The 19,785-nt window shown below is 41.9% G+C and overlaps 2 protein-coding genes across 3 annotated transcripts; one reads left to right on the top strand and one right to left on the bottom strand.

Moving 5' to 3' along the window:
- Nucleotides 1–1,035: 1,035 nt before the first annotated feature.
- On the bottom strand, nt 1,036–11,939 carry syn1 (synapsin I). 2 transcript variants are annotated; one of them, XM_085179460.1, is made up of 14 exons: nt 11,725–11,939; nt 10,929–11,413; nt 10,209–10,266; nt 9,718–9,809; nt 9,405–9,561; nt 9,217–9,306; nt 8,681–8,743; nt 8,451–8,593; nt 8,285–8,359; nt 8,092–8,194; nt 7,868–8,011; nt 6,494–6,563; nt 5,921–6,410; nt 1,036–4,004 (listed from the first exon to the last, which is right to left on the bottom strand). In XM_085179460.1, the coding sequence occupies exons 2-14, from the start codon at nt 11,273–11,275 to the stop codon at nt 3,869–3,871; spliced, it is 1,968 nt and encodes a 655-aa protein (XP_085035586.1). In that variant the 5' UTR covers nt 11,276–11,413; nt 11,725–11,939; the 3' UTR covers nt 1,036–3,868. The 2 variants fall into 2 exon arrangements, with proteins under 2 accessions (XP_085035586.1, XP_085035587.1); XM_085179461.1 differs by having other exon boundaries at nt 1,036–3,966; nt 11,725–11,937.
- An 857-nt stretch (nt 11,940–12,796) lies between these two features.
- Nucleotides 12,797–19,406, top strand: vgll4l (vestigial like 4 like). The gene is made up of 5 exons (XM_085179476.1): nt 12,797–15,746; nt 17,386–17,509; nt 17,640–17,877; nt 18,408–18,480; nt 18,632–19,406. The coding sequence occupies exons 1-5, from the start codon at nt 15,680–15,682 to the stop codon at nt 18,931–18,933; spliced, it is 804 nt and encodes a 267-aa protein (XP_085035602.1). The 5' UTR covers nt 12,797–15,679; the 3' UTR covers nt 18,934–19,406.
- Nucleotides 19,407–19,785: the final 379 nt, after the last annotated feature.

Genomic DNA, 19,785 nt, shown 5'->3' with positions numbered 1-19,785 from the left:
TGGTGGCCCATAGAGGTCAAACACACGGCAATTTAACAAAACACCAGCAAATTAAAAAATCCTTCAAAAGCACACAAAACACAACATAAGTGGAATGAAACAAAACTGAACTAGATAGAAAAATATATATAACACACACACAATGGAAGTAGAAAACGCTTTTTAAAAAACAGGCGGCAAGTGTTCATGGGGAGACAAGAACGTGACGGAACAGTTGCGGCAGGGACAAGCTAGCAGTAAACAGCTACTAGCAAACATGTATCTACAGTATTGTATGAATCATGTGATTAAAACACACATTACCTGAATCTTTTCTAACTCATAACACAGATGAGTCCCCTCAGTGCAGTTCTTCGCACATTTTGGCTTCGGTCACTTTCGTTGCTGGTCCGTCGCATTATTATCTTCCCCAAAACACTTATGTTGTTTTTATGTTTTGCTATGGGTTTGGGTTGTTTTTGTTTTGTTTTTTTGTTTTTCTGTGATTTTGTTCAACTTCCTTTTGTGGGCTGTGTTTTTGGGAGGCTAAGGGTTAGCATCTTTCTATTTGCTGGTGGTATCTTTAGTTGCAGTGCATTTGACCTCTCAGGGCCACCGTATTTTTAGCTTACAGCAATGCAGAGAATAAACAATACTTTGCCTAATATTAAAGTCATTTACAACCGAATACTATGCACTGTACCCATTTAATATAACTACCTAAAGTCTATGAATTACTATTATATATATCCTTTAATTATTTTTTGAAAACGAAAATAAAATAAAATGCAAGCCTGTAATTATCAACCTGATGGATAAAGTAAGCTATAAAAATAAATGTTAACAAAAGTGTGAAAAACAAACTGAAAACGCAATGACGTCTCTCACCATCAAGGACACTCAGGACAGCAAAATGAAAAGAAATTTGAATATGAATGTCACTCAACAGTTCTGCATTAATCATTTAGACTAACTGGTGTTGTTACAGTTATTCAGCAGCAGTGTCAGCATCTTTTAAAACCTACTTTACTGTACTTTTCTCAAATAAACCAGTCATTATTTGTCATAGGTTTTATTGGACATGTGCATGTTGTAATAACATACTCATTTTCACATAATATAGCTACATTGCATATAACATCAATATCATTTTTATTACATTTATTTCAATAATCCACCATGATTTATATTATGCAGTATCTTATTTTTGATTAACAAAAAAAACCTCTCAGCTTTTTGATTTTTGCACTTACATCTATGATGTACATTTTGAACTCTGGCAGGCATCAACTGACAATCAATTTCACTCAAACTTGTAAGGATTTTACCGTCTCACAATGATTATTAAAAAACAATAAAAGGAGCTCCAAGAAAGAAGACAATGTACATTCACAGTCAGATATATCAACCACAAATAATGTAAACCCTTAAAAAGAAAATATAAAAAAATAAAATAAAATATCAACATGACTTCTTTGCATTGCCGTCACGGCTCATCCTGTCAGGCTCCAGAGGGCTCGTGGCAAATGGTGTTTCTCAGTTTGGCCAAGACACCTCTGAGTGAAAGTACGGCACGGTTTTTCAAAGATAACCATCAGTGCTAAATGTGATGGCTCATTTTCATAAATTACACACTCAGTGTGAAAATTACTCCTCTCTTACTTATTCTCGGCTGTGCCATTATGAATCTGACAGTTACGTACTGACACTGAGTAACTGTAAAATGTAAAAATGAAGCCCTCCATTACTTATGCATAACATAACAAGCACCATATAGCAGTGCCATTCATGAGAAAATTGTGCATGTACAAAAGGAAAAAGTAAGTAAACTATTTTCCCAGATAAACTATAAAGTTTAGAGACACACAGAATATCAGCAAGCACAAATAGCAGCAGGGGAGGAAAGTGACAATCTGGATCACTCAGAGCTTTGCACAACATCTATTTGGTTTGACCAGGTTACAAAACAACATTCACACGTTAATGCACCATTGAACACAAGGGGTCACTGTGGCTACATAAACAGAAAAACACAGGCAACATGGAGAATCTGCAGGGGGACCAGGACTCACTTAGACTTTTCACTATTGGGTCTTCTCTAAAAGCGTGATATTGCCATACTATATCACCATATGAATCTATAGAACTCCTTCTGGAAGACATTTATAGTGCCTGGAGAAGATAAAACATTCTTCAGTGACAGCTTGGATTTTCAGAGACGTGATCAAAGAAAGTTTTGTCGGTGCAAAAGATGCGTGGCAGAATTGTGAAATCAACTGCAGAGAAGCATCGTGCAGTTGGCATTCCTAAAACTTGTCACCGTTTTACCTTTCTACGTGGTACAAATGAATTTCACAAACATAACATTCCTTGGCAGAGTGTGCTTTGGAGTGGATCTTACGCTGACCTATTGCTAAGACCTCCTACGTAAAACCTATTGTACATCTATTAAACTCAGTAGCTGGTTAGCAGTTTTTTTTTCTTGTCACATTGCTTTGAAAATTGAGGAAAATAAACTGTAAGTAACAATATTTTTCACTAACTGTACCTGAACAGTCGCCAACCCTGTCTACACTGGATCCCACTGTACCATGCCTGTTACAGACATGGCAGCACCCCAAAGCAGGAACCCTGCTTTGTCAAGTGGCAGATGAATAAACCTGAAAACCATTGTATTCAAGTATAATTTTGCAAGATATACTCTGTGTGCAAATGTGTTTGAAATAATAAAACATTCTAGCTCATTAAAATGCATGCTTTTCCTTCTTTTTTTTTTGGTAAACAACCACTATAAGACTGCAATGGAAGACCCTCACCCACACACAAGTGTCACAATCAACTGGACATCCCTGAGACAGCTCCATTTGATTTGACGCTCTTGTCTGTGTAAGGCATGCTTTCAAGTTAGAGAGCTGCTGGGCTTTTGTTCTTCTGCAACAAAAAACCCCCCAAAAAAAAAAAACGAAGAGAATCGGGAGCCACGACAAACTCACGACACCAACTACTCTAATACTAGCTAATTTAACTACATGTGACAACACAGTTACAAGCGCCAAAGTCAGGGGTTGGGAAATGCAACCATTGCCTCCTGTTGACATGCAGCTAAGACATCACCATGAGCGATCTACAGCTTGAACAGATCTAGCATTTGCAAACACTGGACATCCTTTTTGTGCAGCTGTAGTCATTTGGGCGCCATACAAAAATAATTAGGGAATCAGGAAAGCAGGGAGGATGTTGTTGTTAATTTTGCAAGGAGTAGAAGTGTGAAATAGTGGTGTAGCTTTGTTTTTATTGGGGATACATGGAGATTATTTAGTGGCTTTAAGTCAGTTTGACAGCTCTTATTCAAAATTAGGGGTTAGCTACATTTTCACTGTTTTTACCATGACACAAATATACTGTTTTTAGACAAGAGGAGATAATAAACTAGATGCTGCTTTTTTATTTAAAATATAATATTTGGCTATCTTCCCTTCCCCAATAACTTTCATACAGCGCCTCAAGTTACTTAAACATAACGGCCACGATGAATTTACAGCACAAACAAACAAGTGAGAGCAATATTGTTTTGTTTCGTATTCATGCATATACAGGCTTCAGTGTGGAGTACAAACAGTTTTGAGTATGATTACTTAAGCTCGAGGCAAGGCAGGGAATGTTTAAGACATCAGTGCCTAACTGTATTCTACTTTTTGTTCGTTTTAAAAGAGTTAAACCATGTAGGCAGTGGCTATCAAGTGTGTACATTTTCACATCAGGCTCAGTGTACATGAATTAAAGACGGCATCCGGTTGGTCCTTGTTCGGAGGGGGAAGAAGGGGTCTGTCCTTCAGTTTGCCTGTCTCTTTTTCTTTCAGGAGGAGAGGGAAGAGGGGCTTATGCTGTCTCAGTCTGAGAAGAGACTGGCAAAAGATTTGCGTAGATTGCGTATGGTTTCGGCCTTCACTTCATCCTGGCTAAGGCTGGCTCGTGGCGCTGGGGTTTCTGGAATGTTGAAGGTATTGGTAAGAGACTGGGACTTGCTATAAAGAGAGGAAAATGGCAATAGAGGAGAGGAAGAGGCTATTAAAGTCATGCAGCAAACCCATGGAATGAAAAGACTGGCGCAAGGCAAGACAGAGAGAGGGAGAGAAATGAGAGAAAAGGCTCAGTAAACAATGATAAAGCGCATTCCTTTCCTCGGGTCATTCAGTATTACCTTATCATTTCAAGTTAGCTTTGAATATGATATGGATATTGAATGACTTTTCTGGAAAGCAAAGTGATGCATGTTTTTGTATGCGACTGACAATAGGAGGGTTTATGTCTCATTGTCAGGAGAGCATAAAGAAGCTCAAATATTAAATCCAAAATCAGGATTATGTATTCCCAATTTTGTGAATTATTTAGGTTACATTCTGTTCACGCAGCAACGACAACCTGATATAAGGTGTCCTGTGTGGCACAGATGGAACATTGCAGCTGGATAGGCGCAGCTGTCAGTACTGCTGTGGAGGCTCACTGTGCTCCTCATAAGAGGAAAGAGTGACACACTGCAGAGCGCACTTCCTACTTTCAGCAGAAGCAAGAAGTAAAGAAGCTAAAGCAGGCAGAGACTACCGAATCATGGCTAACCTGGTTAAATTAAGGCGTGAATGATTTTGCTTACTGTATAAATAAATAAATTGTCTGAACACCTGACGGCAAAATGGCAATACGTAATTACATGTGTCCAGTTTTTTTTTTTTTAATTAAAAAATGTAAAGTTTCACCCCGAGGCCCTTACAGCATCTGCGGTGATTCGGACACTGCGCTCCACTGCGAAGCTGTCAATTTAGCAGTTGATCTATGTCCCTTCGCTTACCCATCGTCACTAGTTTTGGGTAGTAATCAAAGAATGAGATGCTGATACAAGGGCAAAATGAGCTTTTTCCAAAGGGTAACTGGCCTCCCCCTTAGAAACAGAGTAAGGAGTTTAGCTATTCAAGAGCATGTCAGAGTGGAGATGCAACTATTCCACACCGAAAGGAGCCAACTGAGGTGGGTTGGGCATCTGACACTGATGCCTCCTGGGTGTCTCCTGGGTGACAAGTTCTGGGTATGCCCTACAGGGAGGAGGCCCCGGGGGCACACCTCAGTATTCCACAAGATAATCTGGAGAAGGTAGCTGGGAAGAAGGAAGGCTTCCCCCAAACGGCGATAAGTGTCAGAAAATGGATAGATGGATACTCAAAAACTCCATGATACTAAGGCCTTGCAGTGGGATTAACTTAGACCTGATGGTCTTGGAAACCCTAGAGGTTTTATTGCACTTGGAGGTACGTCATTAAGTCTAGTAATAATATCTCCACTTATCTCTCCTTTCCTCCACTCGGCATGTGTCTGCTCCACTCCATGTGTGTCTTACACGGAGTAAAGAAGGAGCAGAGGAGACTTGAACTCACGGTGAATCAGAAAGCAGAGGAGAGACGCTCAGCACCAGCAGGCTCTCACACTGAGTTGAAATAGACAAGCTGTGCTTTGAACTAAGTATGCTATCACACAATGAGTTATGTTTAATAATGTTAAAATATCTGATGACCATGTGTAGCCTCACTGCCAGTCGACGGCATTAGTTTCATAAGTTTCACAACAATCTAGATATGTAAACAAGGTTCAAAAGTTTATTTACATTAAAGCGATCTTTAAATATCACAATATGTAGATTCATTACGGCTTCCGCTTGTTGTTTTAACGTATCAGGCGCTCTGCACAGACTTTGAAATATTATGTTACGTGAAAGTGCTGCTGAAGGACTGAAAAGTGTAAAAATCAATAAACCATGCACATTCGGGTGGCTCATTTGTCATTAAATAGATATCCCATGTGGCATGCATGTCACAGTGCAGGCAATAAGAAGGGATCTTCTGCTTGAAGGATGAGGTGAAACCGATCCCATTTATCATTCACAGCTACTTACTTTAGTTGTGGAGAGCCGCCCATAGCAGGGCTGTCCTGACTAGGCTTCTGTGGAGGCTGAGGCTTCTGTTGCAGAGGGGGTCGTCCTCCTGGGCCCCCCTGGCCCTGAGCGGCAGGACGTGGCTGCTGGGTGGTGGGTGCTCCAGGGCGTCCTTGTTGGCCGGGAGCCCTCTGTTGCTGTGTCCCTCCCTGTGACTGCTGTCTAGGGGGCATGGCAGGCCTCTGCTGTGGTGGAGGTTTTTGGCCTGCAGATGGTTTCTGCTGCGATACAGACTGCTGCCTCTGAGCTTGAGGGGATCCTCCTTGGCTTCGCTGAGGAGAGCCCTGACCAGACGTAGGTCTCTGACCTTGAGTCGCAGGCCCTTGGCTTGCCTTAGTCTGGTTACTGGGGTCACCAGTGGCAGGGCTGGCAGCAGATTGTTGGGTCTGTACAGGAGGTTGGCCTTGAGGTTGTGGACGCTGCTGAGATGGAGGGCTTTGCTGAGGACCACCTATCGGAGATAAACAAAAGAAGGAAACAAATCACATTCAAATTCTGAAATATTTTTCAAGACCCTAAAAGTCCAGTTCTTACCCTGTGGTGAAGGACGCTGTTGAGACTGTGGGACTCTCTGTTGTGAGACTGGCTGAGGAGAAACTGCTTTCTACAAGTTAACAAGGGGAAAAAATCAATCCAAAGCAAAAATGACATTCATTAGATGGCTAATCATAGAAAATGATAATGTATAAATATTTTAAATGTCTCTTAATTTGTTCAGAAAATATTTCTTCCACAGCATGATCTAGCAAATCTCTTAATCACAACATTCATAACATTTTAAGCCACATTTAGAATTCTGACGGAAATCTACGTTCTAACTTACCTCATAACCAGAAACTCCTCTTAACCCTACACTGAATCCTTCCACACCACTCAAGTCATTGCAGGCAAAGTAAATTACAGTGTGGTCTGTTTAAAGTTGTTATTTGATTGTCTCTCTGATGTGACCATCTCAGATTTAGAGTACCCCAGGGATCCATGCTTGGCCCACTACTTTTCTTAGAAACATAACATGTGTTTTTAAAAAGATTAAAGAAAATATAATGCAGATCCTGTTGACGTGAAGCTCACTGAGTCTTGTTTTAATTGTTTCTTTCATATTTTTATGCCCACTAATATACAGTTAGGTCCATATATATTTGAACACTCTCACTTTTGTTTTTTTTTTACCTTTTTACTGAAATATATTCCAATTATAGTTATAGAATGGACATAACGTGTAGAATCTCAGCTTTTATTTCAGGGTATTCACATTCAGATTGGATGAAGGGTTTAGGAGTTCATTTGAGGCATGTCCCTTGCATTTGGAAGATTTTACTGCGAACAGACAACATGCGGTCAAGGGGGCTTTCCATGCAGGTGAAACAAGCCATCCTTAGGCTGCGAAAAAGAGGATTAAGTTTTTCTGCAAGATGCAAGACACTTATAAGCCTCAAGAACGGAAAGGCTAGGCTGGACTTTGCTAAAAAGACATCGAAAAAAGCCATCCAGTTTTCAGTTTTGTAAAAACATTCTTTGGACAAATGAAACCAAGATCAACCTCTACCTGAATGATGACAAGGAAAAGTACGGCGAAGCCGTGGAGCAGCTCAAGATCTAAAGCACACCACACCATCCGTAAAACACATCAGAGGCAGTTTGTTGCCTAAAGTGTGCAATTTTTTGAATGCAATCTTTTTGTTCAACCTGCCGAATTAAAGCTGAAAGTCTGCACTTCAACTGCATCTGAGTTGTTTCACTTAAAATTCATTTTGGTCGTCTACCGAACCAAAATGACAAGAAAAAGTGTCTCTGTCCTAATATTTATGGATCTAACTGTACTTACAATGTGTTACTACTAAAAGTGTGGAAGATAAGGAAAAGTTAGGGTGTGCTGGAGCAAGGAAAGCATGTCTGTTGTTTGAGCACCTGTGCTGGCTGTCCTGTACGGACTGTGGAAGAGCTTGAAGTACGTGGAACAGCCTGGTTCATTTTGGAAACCACTAGTTCTGCAATATGAACGCGATCCTCGTCCTGCTGGTCCCCAATCAGTGGCATCGAACAGTCATCAACCTTAAAAGACCACAACTTGATATAATTAGTGGACTCCCCTTAAGATCATAGAAAACATTGATATCATTGTCATGTAGTACCTCTATGATGTAGTCCTTGCCATCTTTACCATGTAGAGCCTCCACAGCACAGATGTCCAACCCTCCAAAGATATCGGAACAAGAATCCACCCACATTCTGTACCTGCAGTGACACATTAATCAGACCTATTATAGTGCAGTGCGATACAATTTGATTTACAGTTTTATTTCATTTTCAACTCTGCGCTCTTACTTGTCTGACATGGCCACCTGCTCAAGCATAGATGAACCAGTATTGGTTTTCCAGTTGCCAGAAATTGATGTTCGCCTGTTAATTAAAATAAAGACTTAACTCCACATTCTAACCATTTTCACTGATTTTATTTTCATGCATGAACCTGAGAGGAAGTTTCACTCACATGTAAGCCTTGTAATTGTTGCCAATCTTCTGAATGCGCACATCATACTTTGCATCAATAAATGGCTCAGATGTGGCGTAGGTCTTGGTCAGTGCCACAACACTAGCAATATCTTGAAAATCATACTGATTGTCCACTTTCACCTAAAGCAGCAAGAGTGAAAATATTAATATAGTGACATCAGCGTGTTCACGTGGACCTGAGAAAATACTTAAGAACTCTAGATTTACCTTTCCCATCCCTGAGTGAGCATGGCCCATCTTTACCACTACAGGAAATTGAGGGGAGGTAATCTGCAAAAAGAACATTAAAACATGCTCAGATTTCTTATAAATGAACTTCCTCGTAGTGCCCCAGTGATTAAAACACCAATTATTATATCAGTTCTGATCGGGGCAGATATTATGATTGGTACTGATGGCCTGAAAGCCAGCCCAGTACTGTCAGGCTGTGACAGCAGGGATGGATTAAACTGCTCTGCACCAACCCGTCTCAGTTTAACTGTAGCAACACTAACTTGGAACTCAAGAAATCAAACACTCACCATCTACCAATTACAAAAAAAAAAAAGTCGATGCTTAGAAAATGTGAGTGCTCTCAGCTGCTACATAAGATTGAATATTGACATGGAGGTAAATTACACCCCTGACATGTGACCCGTGCAGAGGTTGTGTGTGTGTATGGGTCTAGGTCCTTGTTATTTGAAGAGAGTAGCCATGAAAACAAATGAAAAGGAAGAGGAGAAGGACATAGGGCAAAAACTCACCATTTCCTTGTGGTTTGGATAGTAAACCTGCTCAATCAGTGGGAACTCCTCTGAGCCCAGCTGCTTGTGAAGCCTAGACATTTGAGCAAACTGAAACGTACAGAAAGATGCTGATGCGTAGTATGTCTATGTCACTCAACTAAGTGTGTGCTGGCTTTAAATGAATGCCTTAATTAAATCCTACTCACCACCCACGGTTTGTCGCAGAAATTGTAGACCGAGTGCAAAGAGTTTACACTTGGCAGTCCAGCGTACTGCAATCCAATCACTATGTTACGATGGTCTCCATTCTTGTCCATGCTGAACGCATGCTGTCTCATCAGCACAAAGTCTGGCTTAAAGGATCTGGTTCGGGGGACATGAGCAAAATATTTAACAGCAGTAAAAAAAACAACAAATCAGTTTGATGATTTATTCCATTTGAACGTTTCAGCAGAAACTCGTAGTTTTACCAGCGCTACAATTTCTTTTCTAAAAAGAAACATTTTGCAGAGAACTTACTTTGTAACTTTATGGCCACTCCTAATCGCATCAATGTTCACATTGTAGGTACCTGTGGCATTGGCCACCAGGTTGATCTCAGAGAACTCTGCCTGAAAGGACAGTATCAAGGTCAAACCCTAATAAACACTTCAGAAATCCCAGTGGTGATGATTGGAGCCAGTGGTCAAGCAGAACAAGACACAATTAAAGAATATCTGTGTGAAATTCATCCTTCCTGTTTTGAGGCCACATAAGAAAGAAATGTCAGTCCAGAATGAGGTAGAGAGACTAAAATAGGAGGAGGAGAAAATGCCTTAGGCAAAGAAGATTTTAAAATGTTTATGGGCTTCTCTTCTGTTAAAATGCTGCTTAGTGGATTATATCATGAAAGACCACTGAGTGAAACTGTAGTAATAAATATAAGGCTGCACATTTCTCCTCACAAATAGATTATTGGTCTGCTATTGGCCTAGACAATCTACAAGTCTGCATCACAAAGCAAAACTTACCTGTTCGACCTTGATGTCAAATTCCCCATGGACCTTTCGTCCTCTGAAGACCTTCACCCTGATTTTAAAGCAAGAAGTTAAATGATTACATCAAAAAATTGATATATGGATGTGATTTTAAATTTTTGACTTTCTATATTTAACATTTGCCAGTATTTTGGCATATTTTGAAATTTAGAGAATATATATATATGGATGTATAAATAAAACTACTGGTGTTGCATCAGGACAGGTCAGCTTCCGTTTATTGTGAATATCAATCCTGTTTCGATAATAGCAAATTTCTTAGTTTGTTATCACTATTGCATAATGCGCGCGGAGAAGAAGCTCGACTGTCTGCTGAAATCGTTTTTCTTCTGCACTTACAGCCGCTTCATTTGACAAATAGGTAATCTCCATATTCATGGCGGCCATGAACGCATAGTGCACTTGCGTAATTTCAGATTATCAGCAGAATGCAACACGAATCGATCACAAGAAGAAAAAACAAGCTGATCGTCAAATGAAAATGGCTTCTCTGCCTTCGGTCTGTTGCGCCTTTGCCATGGCACAGTTTCGGCGCACAAAACATCCTACCGGTTGTTTCACGTGATGGAAGGATACCTCTCAACAGCGGATGAATCATATGACCTTCTAGGAGTTAGGCCACCGCAACCCACGGTTTGGCACACTTTTGCCGTCTAGACGAGGCAGCGCGCTGCCAATGCGCACTGCTCTTACCAGTCGGTCTGCTGGTCGTCGATGACCAGGAGGATCTTGGCGCTGCTGGAGACACCTGCCCGGTCCGCTGCCTCCGATAAGGTCGCAGCCGCAGCAGCTGTGGTCTGTTTGACGGCGTTGGAAATGGATGAGAAGAAGCCTCCACCTCCACCTCCAGACTGCTGCTGTTGCTGCTGCTGCGGCTGCTGCGGCTGCTGCTGACTGGTGGACTGGCGCCTCTCTGCCGGCCCGGGCGACACTGCGGGGCTCTGCTGCGGCGGATCGGGGCGTTGGAGGTCGGTCATGTAGCCATTGGGTAGGTTGGACATGAAATTGCTGTCCGAGAGTCGTCGACGCAGGTAGTTCATGGTGGATATTTGTTGAAATGACGAAGGAGGAGGGTGTGGGGGTCCAAATACGCTGAATGCGACTTACAACTCGGTGTTCAGTAGGGAAATGAATGACTAGGCTACTTTCCCATGTGCAGGAACAGGACCCGATGTTACCTACAGAGAAAACAGGTCCCGTGTTAATATAGAAGGAGAAGCTCGACTATCTTATCATAACAGTGGCGATGAGTCGTGACGGTGTAGCTTAAAGAATTTGCTAAGATGCAAGAAGAAATCAGCCCTCCTTCACCTTAGCAAATTGTGCAAGCAATTATCAGTCTCCGTGTAAAGACTGACACAAATAAAAATATAATATATTATATTATAATATTTATTGACATTTTTTAACATGTATCCTGTTTCCAGAAAGCCACCTAGCACCTCAGCAGCCTGTAGTAACAGCCACAATCGGGCATGATGAAGCCTACCTGGGAGTGTATCCAAACTGGTCTGCCCCAAGGATGACTTGATGATTCCTCGTTATTACCTCCTGGCTGTCACAGAAAAGCTCGCATACGGGTGACTCTCATATCCTCCGTGCAGGCAAGTCAGGCATCAGGCTGAAATAAATAAAGCTACAGCCCTTCCTGCATCACCGCCGTCCTTCTCATCAAGCCCCAGTTTTTTCCGTCTGCCCTGCGTCACTCCCAGTCATCCTGAGGGAGAGAGGAGCTGCGCGGTCGTCAAGTTGCAGCAGGGTGATATCCACACTTCCGGTGGCTCTTTGGGGGGAAAGAAAGAAAGAAAAATCTATGCATATCTAGGGCTCATTTTTATTGACGTCAGAGTTTGGACATAGTTAAACTAAAGAAGTAAAAATAACAGCCACTGCTAAAACCGCATAAGTGGCGAGCTGTTGTTTTGTTGAGTCTTATTAGCGTTGTTGAACTTCCGGCATTGTTCTCGTCAGTATTCTTGTAACTTGACAAGCTCCATGATGGGGGTATCAGGGTGGTGCTGATGAGAGCGGAGAAGCAGGGGCGTCGCTCGCTGTTGGACATGATCCTGCTGTTGGCTGCAATACCTCTGGGTGTTGATTTCATTCGTGCATCCTGCTGGCTCCAATAAAGCAGCAGTGGCACACCCACTGCTGGGTTGTCAGGCTTGCTGAAACAGGGTGTTACTTTTGATTTTCAACTGAATCAATACAGACAGTGAGGGATGCGCCGTCTGTTAGTGATACTCGGAGCCCACCCCCTGGGAGCCATGGGTTGCTCTATGGAAACTGTACCGTATGGCGGAAACTACAGAGACACGGATAGAGGCCTAGAGCCGGGTGCATTTCTTATCTAAATCATTAATGCATTTTAGAGATAACAAATAGCCTATTGCTTGCTAGTAAAAGGATTCAAAAATACCGCTATTTAGCTCCGATCTTAAGAGTTAAACAGTGTGAATAGTGAACTGCCTATTAATGTATCATTAGTTTACATTTATTTTTCAGTGGATGGTTTTTAGTTTTATTGTGTGATTTCATAGAAAGTGGCTCGATTACTTTAGTTCACAAACCAGAGAAGCAATCGCTCTCTAGCTTGCCTTTCTTTTTTCTGTGCCCCTTTTTTCTGTCATTATCCTGCCCACCATGAAGGCATGCCCAGGCAATGCATCTGTCAGGTAACCATCAGTAGGACCTACACACTTTCGATTATTCAGAAAGGGGAATGCTCAGAAAGGGGAATGCTCTTTGTGCTCTGTGGTGTGTCGCACACAGCTACTTTATCATGGATCATACAAGGAGGTTTATGATAGTTATTGACGTCATTTATTTATTGGTGTTTTCCTCGGGTGTTTTCTTGCTTGCAGTCACCAAGCTGAGTCTCCTCACTGAATTAAAATATAGATTAGTGTTGCAAGTTTGGCTAGGCTAACAGAAAATAATTATTTCAACTTTTACCCAAAGTGATGAGGCTACTTTCTAACTTAATGAATGCCCTACATTTATGTTTTTCTCTGCAAATGTGTTTTATGCCAAAAGAGAGATCGTGGTATGCTGTGTGCGCTTAAAAAAAAATCTGATGGAAACTGAACAAACAGGGGATAAAAAGAAGTCACAGGCCTAAACTACTATCTGCAGCAGATGGGCATTTAAAGGTCATGGCTTTAAGTAGTCTTCCTTTAAAACCCAGCAAAGAACTGTCAGAGGTCCTGAGGCATGCATCTGGAACTTCAGTGATCGTTCTGTTTGCTGAAGCCTCATCAGAAATGGCCTCTGCTTAAGGGTGGCTGTAAAGAAGCCGTTCTTAAGGAAGGGAAACAGGAGGGGGGAGGGGGAGGCTGCGCTACACCAAACTACACTACAACTGGACTGAAAATCAACAGGTCTTACTTGGAAAATTTAGGTTTTGGTTCAAATCATCATCAACATGTTCAGAGGAGGTCAGGAGAGAGGTAAAGCAAGTATCTACAGCCATTTGTAAAACACAGTGGAGGCTCGGTTGTGGTCTGAAGCTGCTGAAATGCAGAAGTGTTAAAGATCTTGTCAAAATTTAGGAAAATATGAACAAGAAGGAAAAGTGAGATCTGGATCCACCATCTGGAAATTATCTGATTGGCAGCAGCTTCATTTGTCAGCATGACACTGATCTCCAGCACACTGCCAGTACAGTAAATTCATACCTGAATAGAAAAACACATCAGTCATGAATTGGAATTCAACATTATTGTGAATGAGTGTGAGATCATCTCTACAGAGATTAGAACAAAAGACAGAAACATCCAAAGAAGAGCTTTGAATATATTTCAGGAAGTCTGGAGAATTATTCCTGAAGACTTCTTAAAGAAATGATGAGAAAACGTGCCGAAGTGAGTTCAGGCTGTGTTAAAGAATAAAAGTGGTCATAGCAAATATTGACTTTTAAGCTTATTAAAATTGTATAAACTATGTTTTTGTTCTTTGTTGTTTCCATATAGCAATAAATCTTGTTTCCCTAGCAAAATATAAAGAACTGAGGGGTGACTCGAGACTTCCTAGAAGATCCTCTTGAGCAATTACTGTTTCTGATGTGTAAGCATTACATTACCCCAGTGACTATATGTTATCAGCTGATTAAGAGTGTGGAGCCCTTTATTATGTTTATAGAATCAAAACTAGTAACAGTATTTAATTTCTGTTTAGTATAAAACTAAACCCAGGTTCTTTGTGGCTGTGCTGAAATTGTAGAATAAGTTTTTGTTAGTACAGCAAGCCAAAATGCCTTGATTGCCACTGGACAGTCGTTGCAAAACTAGAACTTCTACATCTTCCCTGGCCACTTGCAGATTTATAACCACATTCATTTCATTTTTAAAACGTTAAACTGCAAGTTATTTTCCTACCCCTGACCGTGCTATTGCTTTGTACGACATAAGGGGGCACTGTTGAGCTTAAATTAAACCTAATATTTTTCATGCACGTATGAACAGTGGGACTTCTAAAAGAGTAGCTTTCTATCACGTGAAACAAAATTCACCAACCCGTTAGGGTAAAACTCACAAGTAGAAATCTCCGACTTGTATATCAACAAAGTCCAGACATCACAAAATAGTATTTCTCAATACGTTTTACAGATACACCTTAAAACAGTGACATTAATAATGATTCCCCCCCCCCCCCCCCTTTCATTAGAACTAATGTCACGTATCTAAGTGAGCTGCCTCCGAGGCCTTCTACATGTCTTCAGACTCGCATTACACTCTCAGAAGATTTTTTTTCTCATGGCAGCAGCAACATTTTCAGTACTTAGGGAGTCTTTGTCTGGCCATCAACAAAAGCCCTCGGATTACTGGTGAGGCAGGCTCAGAGTACAGCTGCATGCGTGTATGGGCAGGTCAGAAGAATGACTGGAGCTCCGGTGGGCTAAGCACTCGGAAAAATGCAGTTTGGTGAGATTGCAGATTAGGAGGGAGGTGGGAGGGGGACAGGTGTTGATTCCATGTATGGGGAAACCCGCAGGCACACTCTACAAGGAACTGAAAGAAAATAATTGATGACGCGGGGGGTTGTTTGTTTGTTTTTTCAGGATGGAACTTTTCGTATAAGAGAAAGTGCCGAATAAAGCAAACATTTCTCTAATCAGAGTAAAGTCTGGTATACTGTGACATTTAGCGCCTTTTTTTTTTTTTTACTTTAGTGATGAGCCTAACTGCAGGCACATTCCCAACTGTACAGTAATAAAAATGAGTGAACCGGGGCTTCTCATTGGCCCGGGCAGCAGCCAATGGAAAGGCAGGAAATGAGTCACAGGTCTGTCCGCACTCACCTGATACTTTACCTGACGGCGCTCAGACCCAGCGTCTCATTACCTTTCCAATACAGTCTATAACTGAGGCTCTTTGTGTCCTGTAAAGTCCAGCAGTCAAGGTGTTCCTCTGTATTTGGGCTCAGCAACACAAAGATAAGGAGCAATGGCTGTGGCTAACTTCCAATACATAACTCGGATGAGCAGTGGCTTCAAGGTCTACATTTTAGAAGGTAAGCTCGATTTACGCCTTTTTTAAAAAAAAAAGGTCTTCATGTTTCTTGATGACAGTGGATACTTGGATCTGTGGAAATAAATCTCTGCTGTGGTTGTGCCATATCATTTACTTATTTGTATATGTGTATTTAATATGTATTTCTCAATATGATATGAACTATATACAACATCTGTGTTAATTAAGTGGCATTTAGTCTGTCTGTGATATTTAGGTAAAGTCAGGCAGAAAGAATCAGATACGGTGACAATCAAATGACAGCGATAAGTAAACAATCAAGTATATGTACTGCTAGAACCACGTTTGGCTTTTTCGGTTAATATATTTTTCGGTTAATATATTTAATACACTGAATCTTACATACAGACTCCTCTGTAAATACTCACCTGAGGCTTTAACTGAGATTTTCTAAACCATGCGTTTCTGTTGGGTAACAATAAAATCAGATTTAAATGCAGTGAACCAAAAGGTCAGGAAGCATTTTCCCTCTTCTAATAAGGAAGAAATAACCATGCCCGAGGCATTAGAAAATCAGCATAGGTGTGGTTATACCTACCCCCCTCCACAAAGCCACACTGTGTGAAGGAATAGCTCACATGTGCTATTGGAGAGTTTAGATGTTAGGAAATGTGAACTGGAGTGAGCAGTGTGGGCGTGAAGGCTGTTTTGTTTTTCTCTAGCAATGCAAAACTGATTTAAACAGACTGTCTCAATCCAGTGTGGCACCACAGACTATTGTTTCTTTAAATACATCCAGTGGCTGATTTGAATACAGTTTAGCACTGCTGCCATCCCGTCAGTGTGGATTTCCAAGTGTTAACTGAACATACAGTGCAATTGTGCTGCCATTACATTTTCAAACAGTGCTTGTGTTTTGGCTGCATGCATTACACATCAGCCTGGGGATGTGACTGCAGGCTGATTTTCGCAAACGCCCCCCTGTGTGGCTTTGGTTGACATTTGATGGGTGATAAACCCTCAAAAGACTGAGACATCCAGCCCGTTTAGTGCGTCTGTCCTGCACTGTAGACATGCTTTAAACTCCTCTGATTGAACAAGCCACTGACATCAGCAGCTGCCTGTCGATGTGTTTCGACTTGTGTAATTGCAAAGATCCAGGATGTGTACGTGTTTCGCCTTGATGGCCTTTTCACAAATGGTTGACGCCCAAATCGGGGTCCTCAGACACGGAGAGCAGTTTGATGTTTTTGCACTCCATCCAAACAGGGGGAAAAAAAAGTTGTTTGCGTGTGACTGGGCTGAATGCCAATATGTAGAAAAACAACATTTACCGTTAGCATTGAATCAGCTGTGAAGTGTTGTAACCCTCACTGATCAGGTAAATCGAGTTCTACAGCTTAACGGAGTTTACGATTAACGGTGACACAAAAAAAAAAAAAACGCTTTCCCACGAAAAGCAGTCGTGCAAGTTGATGTCATGGATCAAAACAAGCAGTTAGTCATCACTGCTTCACACCATTGCCAGTTAGATACAATCACAAACGTCACAATATACCGTCAGTGATCTGACGTAGGATCGGCGTTGGCAAAGGGACCGCGGGCACCTCTGATGGGGTCGTGTTTCTTTGAAAGTCTGCGTGCTTCTTCTAATCCCGCATTTTAATTTTGCTCTGCAGGTCAGCCTCATCTCAGAAGTGAAGACAGATACAGACATATGACACACGACCGGGCTCGAACCCAAACGGTGTATCCAATCAAACGCAAGCGCAGCCACGAGAGAGGTCTGACTTTGGAGGAAAGGTTGGTTGAGCTGTTTAACTTTCCTAAGAACATTTTCTTTTGATAGATTCAACTTATTAAATGCAAATTCTGTCAAAAAAAAAAAAAGACAGCAACAAGGGTCTGAAACTCTTTCAAATAATTGTTTCAGACGAGAGCGAGCGATGAGCCGAAGCAGGCTGGCCCAGAGAGCAGCCCCAGCAGTGTTCAGCAGCCAGCAGAGTCCAACACAAACCCTGAGTCCAACACCCAGCCCCACCAGCCCTCTGCCCACCCATGTGTACTACACACCAGTCATGGATGAACCCCTTGCCCTCATCAAGAAACCCAGAAAAGAAACTGAAAGCGCAGAGGAAAAGAATAAAGGCACCTCTTCCAGTCAAATCCAGGTAATTCAGCAAAGCCTGTCTAGAACACAGGGTATTTAGGAGGTCATACTGTTTACCCTACTGTATAGCCTCAGCATAGCTTCAGGCCACCAACCACAGGGGTCCATTATCTGTAGTCAGTGAATCCAGCTGCACAAGCATTCTGCGTCTAAGTGTGTCTGCAAGCCTAAGCTTGCCTGAGCTATGCAATCCAGCCGGATTCGGCAAGAAAATGTAAGTAATGGAGGGAGGAATGCCATCAACAAGACCAAACAGACTGCTTTCTCTCTGACCTGTTTATGCCACCACACTGGGAGGGAGCTGACTTTCACGCGCAAACCCAACCAGTTTAATCGGTTTTCAGATCGTGTTGTTTTTAATTTAAACTGTTGCAGTTGAAGAGCGAGTGCACAGTCAGGTTTAGCCAAAGTCAAAACAAAAACACAAAGTTTGTGGAATGAAACGAAAGCTTAAAACCAGGGTTACAACCTGTGCTTCAAGTCTAATTACTTTAAGTCTAATTACTGACCCTTTTTTTTTTTTTTTTCCAGATACGTCCCTCTGTGATCACCTGCGCCTCCTCGTTACGAAACCCCTCTTCAAGATCCGTGGGCCACTCATCAGGTCAGTCTCGCACTCATTTGGAATGAACTCATTTACCCAGAAGGTCACTCCCTAGTCATCACACGTGCCTCATAGCGCAGCCATACCACGCACTTTTACTGACTCACTTAGGTGTGTATGTAAATTTTGCCATTCGTCTTCTATATTGCAGTGGTTCCCAAAGACAACTATGATAACGTCCTCGAGGAGCATTTCCAGAGGAGCTTGGGTGTTCACTACCAGAAAGCTCAGTCCCAGCAGCTCTCCATCAGCGTGTCCGTCGACGACCACTTTGCCAAGGCTTTGGGAGACAAGTGGCTACAGATTAAATCCAAGTCTTCCTCCTGTTCTTCCACACCACCCAGCAGTCCAAGTGTCACTCACTCCCCCACCTACAGCCACAGCCCAAATCTGTGCCGCAAAGAGTCCACAAGCAGCTCAGTGCTAACGCCCAGCCACTGGTCTGTCAATTAAAGTAGAAATGGCATCTGATCCTGGTGGAAACTGGACTCTTTGAGACTTTTAACATTTCACTGCCACTCTGCAGACGGCTCTGCTGTCTGTCTGGCTGCAAATGCCAGTGCAGGAGTTGACAGAGCGAGCTTTGTCAATTTGGATCTCCGTGTCTACAAGCTTAATACAGCAACGCAAACAAATGTAGCATTATTTGGGACATCGACATATTTTGTTACATTTCTATCCTCCGCTTGCTTGATAGCATTTGAAAAGCTGAGATAATGTAGATGGTGATGTGGGATGATTGGGGAAAAAATCCTATACATTTCTTTTTGTAAATGTGTCATTTCTCTGAATGCCAGTTACACTGTATTATATTTATAATCTGATACCCCTGGGTGCTTTACAGTCTAAGTGACTAGCCTATCTGCTGTAAAATGTGCTTTTAAACTGTACATAAACCAGACAATTAAAAAGACCTAAAATTCATATCTCATAAACCATTTTTGTGTTTTTGTTCCCTGAGTGTGAATGGTCTGGACAACAAATGTCTCCAGAAAATGGGACGTTGAAATGAAAATGACTAAAATGAAACAAATCTCCTTTCAAACTAAAGTGACGTGAATCCAAGGACACCTTGTTAAGATAGGGCAGGGTGGCATACCAGACAACCTAATTTCAGTAGTGAGTCAACGTGTGTCTAGAACACATCCGGCACTGCGTTTTAACTAGGGGTTGATGCCACACACAGGAGTGGAAATTAAATGGATGTACGGGCAACTCATTCTGTACTTTTTCCTGGAAGTTCTACAGAATGTAGGGAGCAAGTTCCAGCAGGCACAAAGCCTGTGCTTTGACATTCCTGTCTCC

This window comes from Neolamprologus multifasciatus, chromosome 12 (genome assembly GCF_963576455.1).
Source record: "Neolamprologus multifasciatus chromosome 12, fNeoMul1.2, whole genome shotgun sequence".
Taxonomy (NCBI): domain Eukaryota; kingdom Metazoa; phylum Chordata; class Actinopteri; order Cichliformes; family Cichlidae; genus Neolamprologus; species Neolamprologus multifasciatus.
The sequence above is the reverse complement of the archived record's forward strand: the minus strand, read 5'-3'. Positions and strand labels throughout refer to the sequence as shown.

Bases quoted from the DNA above. Each gene is read 5' to 3' on its own strand.
- vgll4l (XM_085179476.1), top strand. From the start codon at position 15,680: ATGGCTGTGGCTAACTTCCAATACATAACTCGGATGAGCAGTGGCTTC. The intron at 17,510-17,639 runs GTTGGTTGAGCT...TAATTGTTTCAG, and splicing joins GGTCTGACTTTGGAGGAAAG to ACGAGAGCGAGCGATGAGCC. The intron at 17,878-18,407 runs GTAATTCAGCAA...TTTTTTTTCCAG, and splicing joins CCTCTTCCAGTCAAATCCAG to ATACGTCCCTCTGTGATCAC.
- syn1 (XM_085179460.1), bottom strand. From the start codon at position 11,275: ATGAACTACCTGCGTCGACGACTCTCGGACAGCAATTTCATGTCCAAC. The intron at 9,562-9,717 runs GTAAGTTCTCTG...CCCCCGAACCAG, and splicing joins AGTGGCCATAAAGTTACAAA to ATCCTTTAAGCCAGACTTTG. The intron at 8,195-8,284 runs GTAAGAGCGCAG...GTGTCACTGCAG, and splicing joins CAGGTGGCCATGTCAGACAA to GTACAGAATGTGGGTGGATT.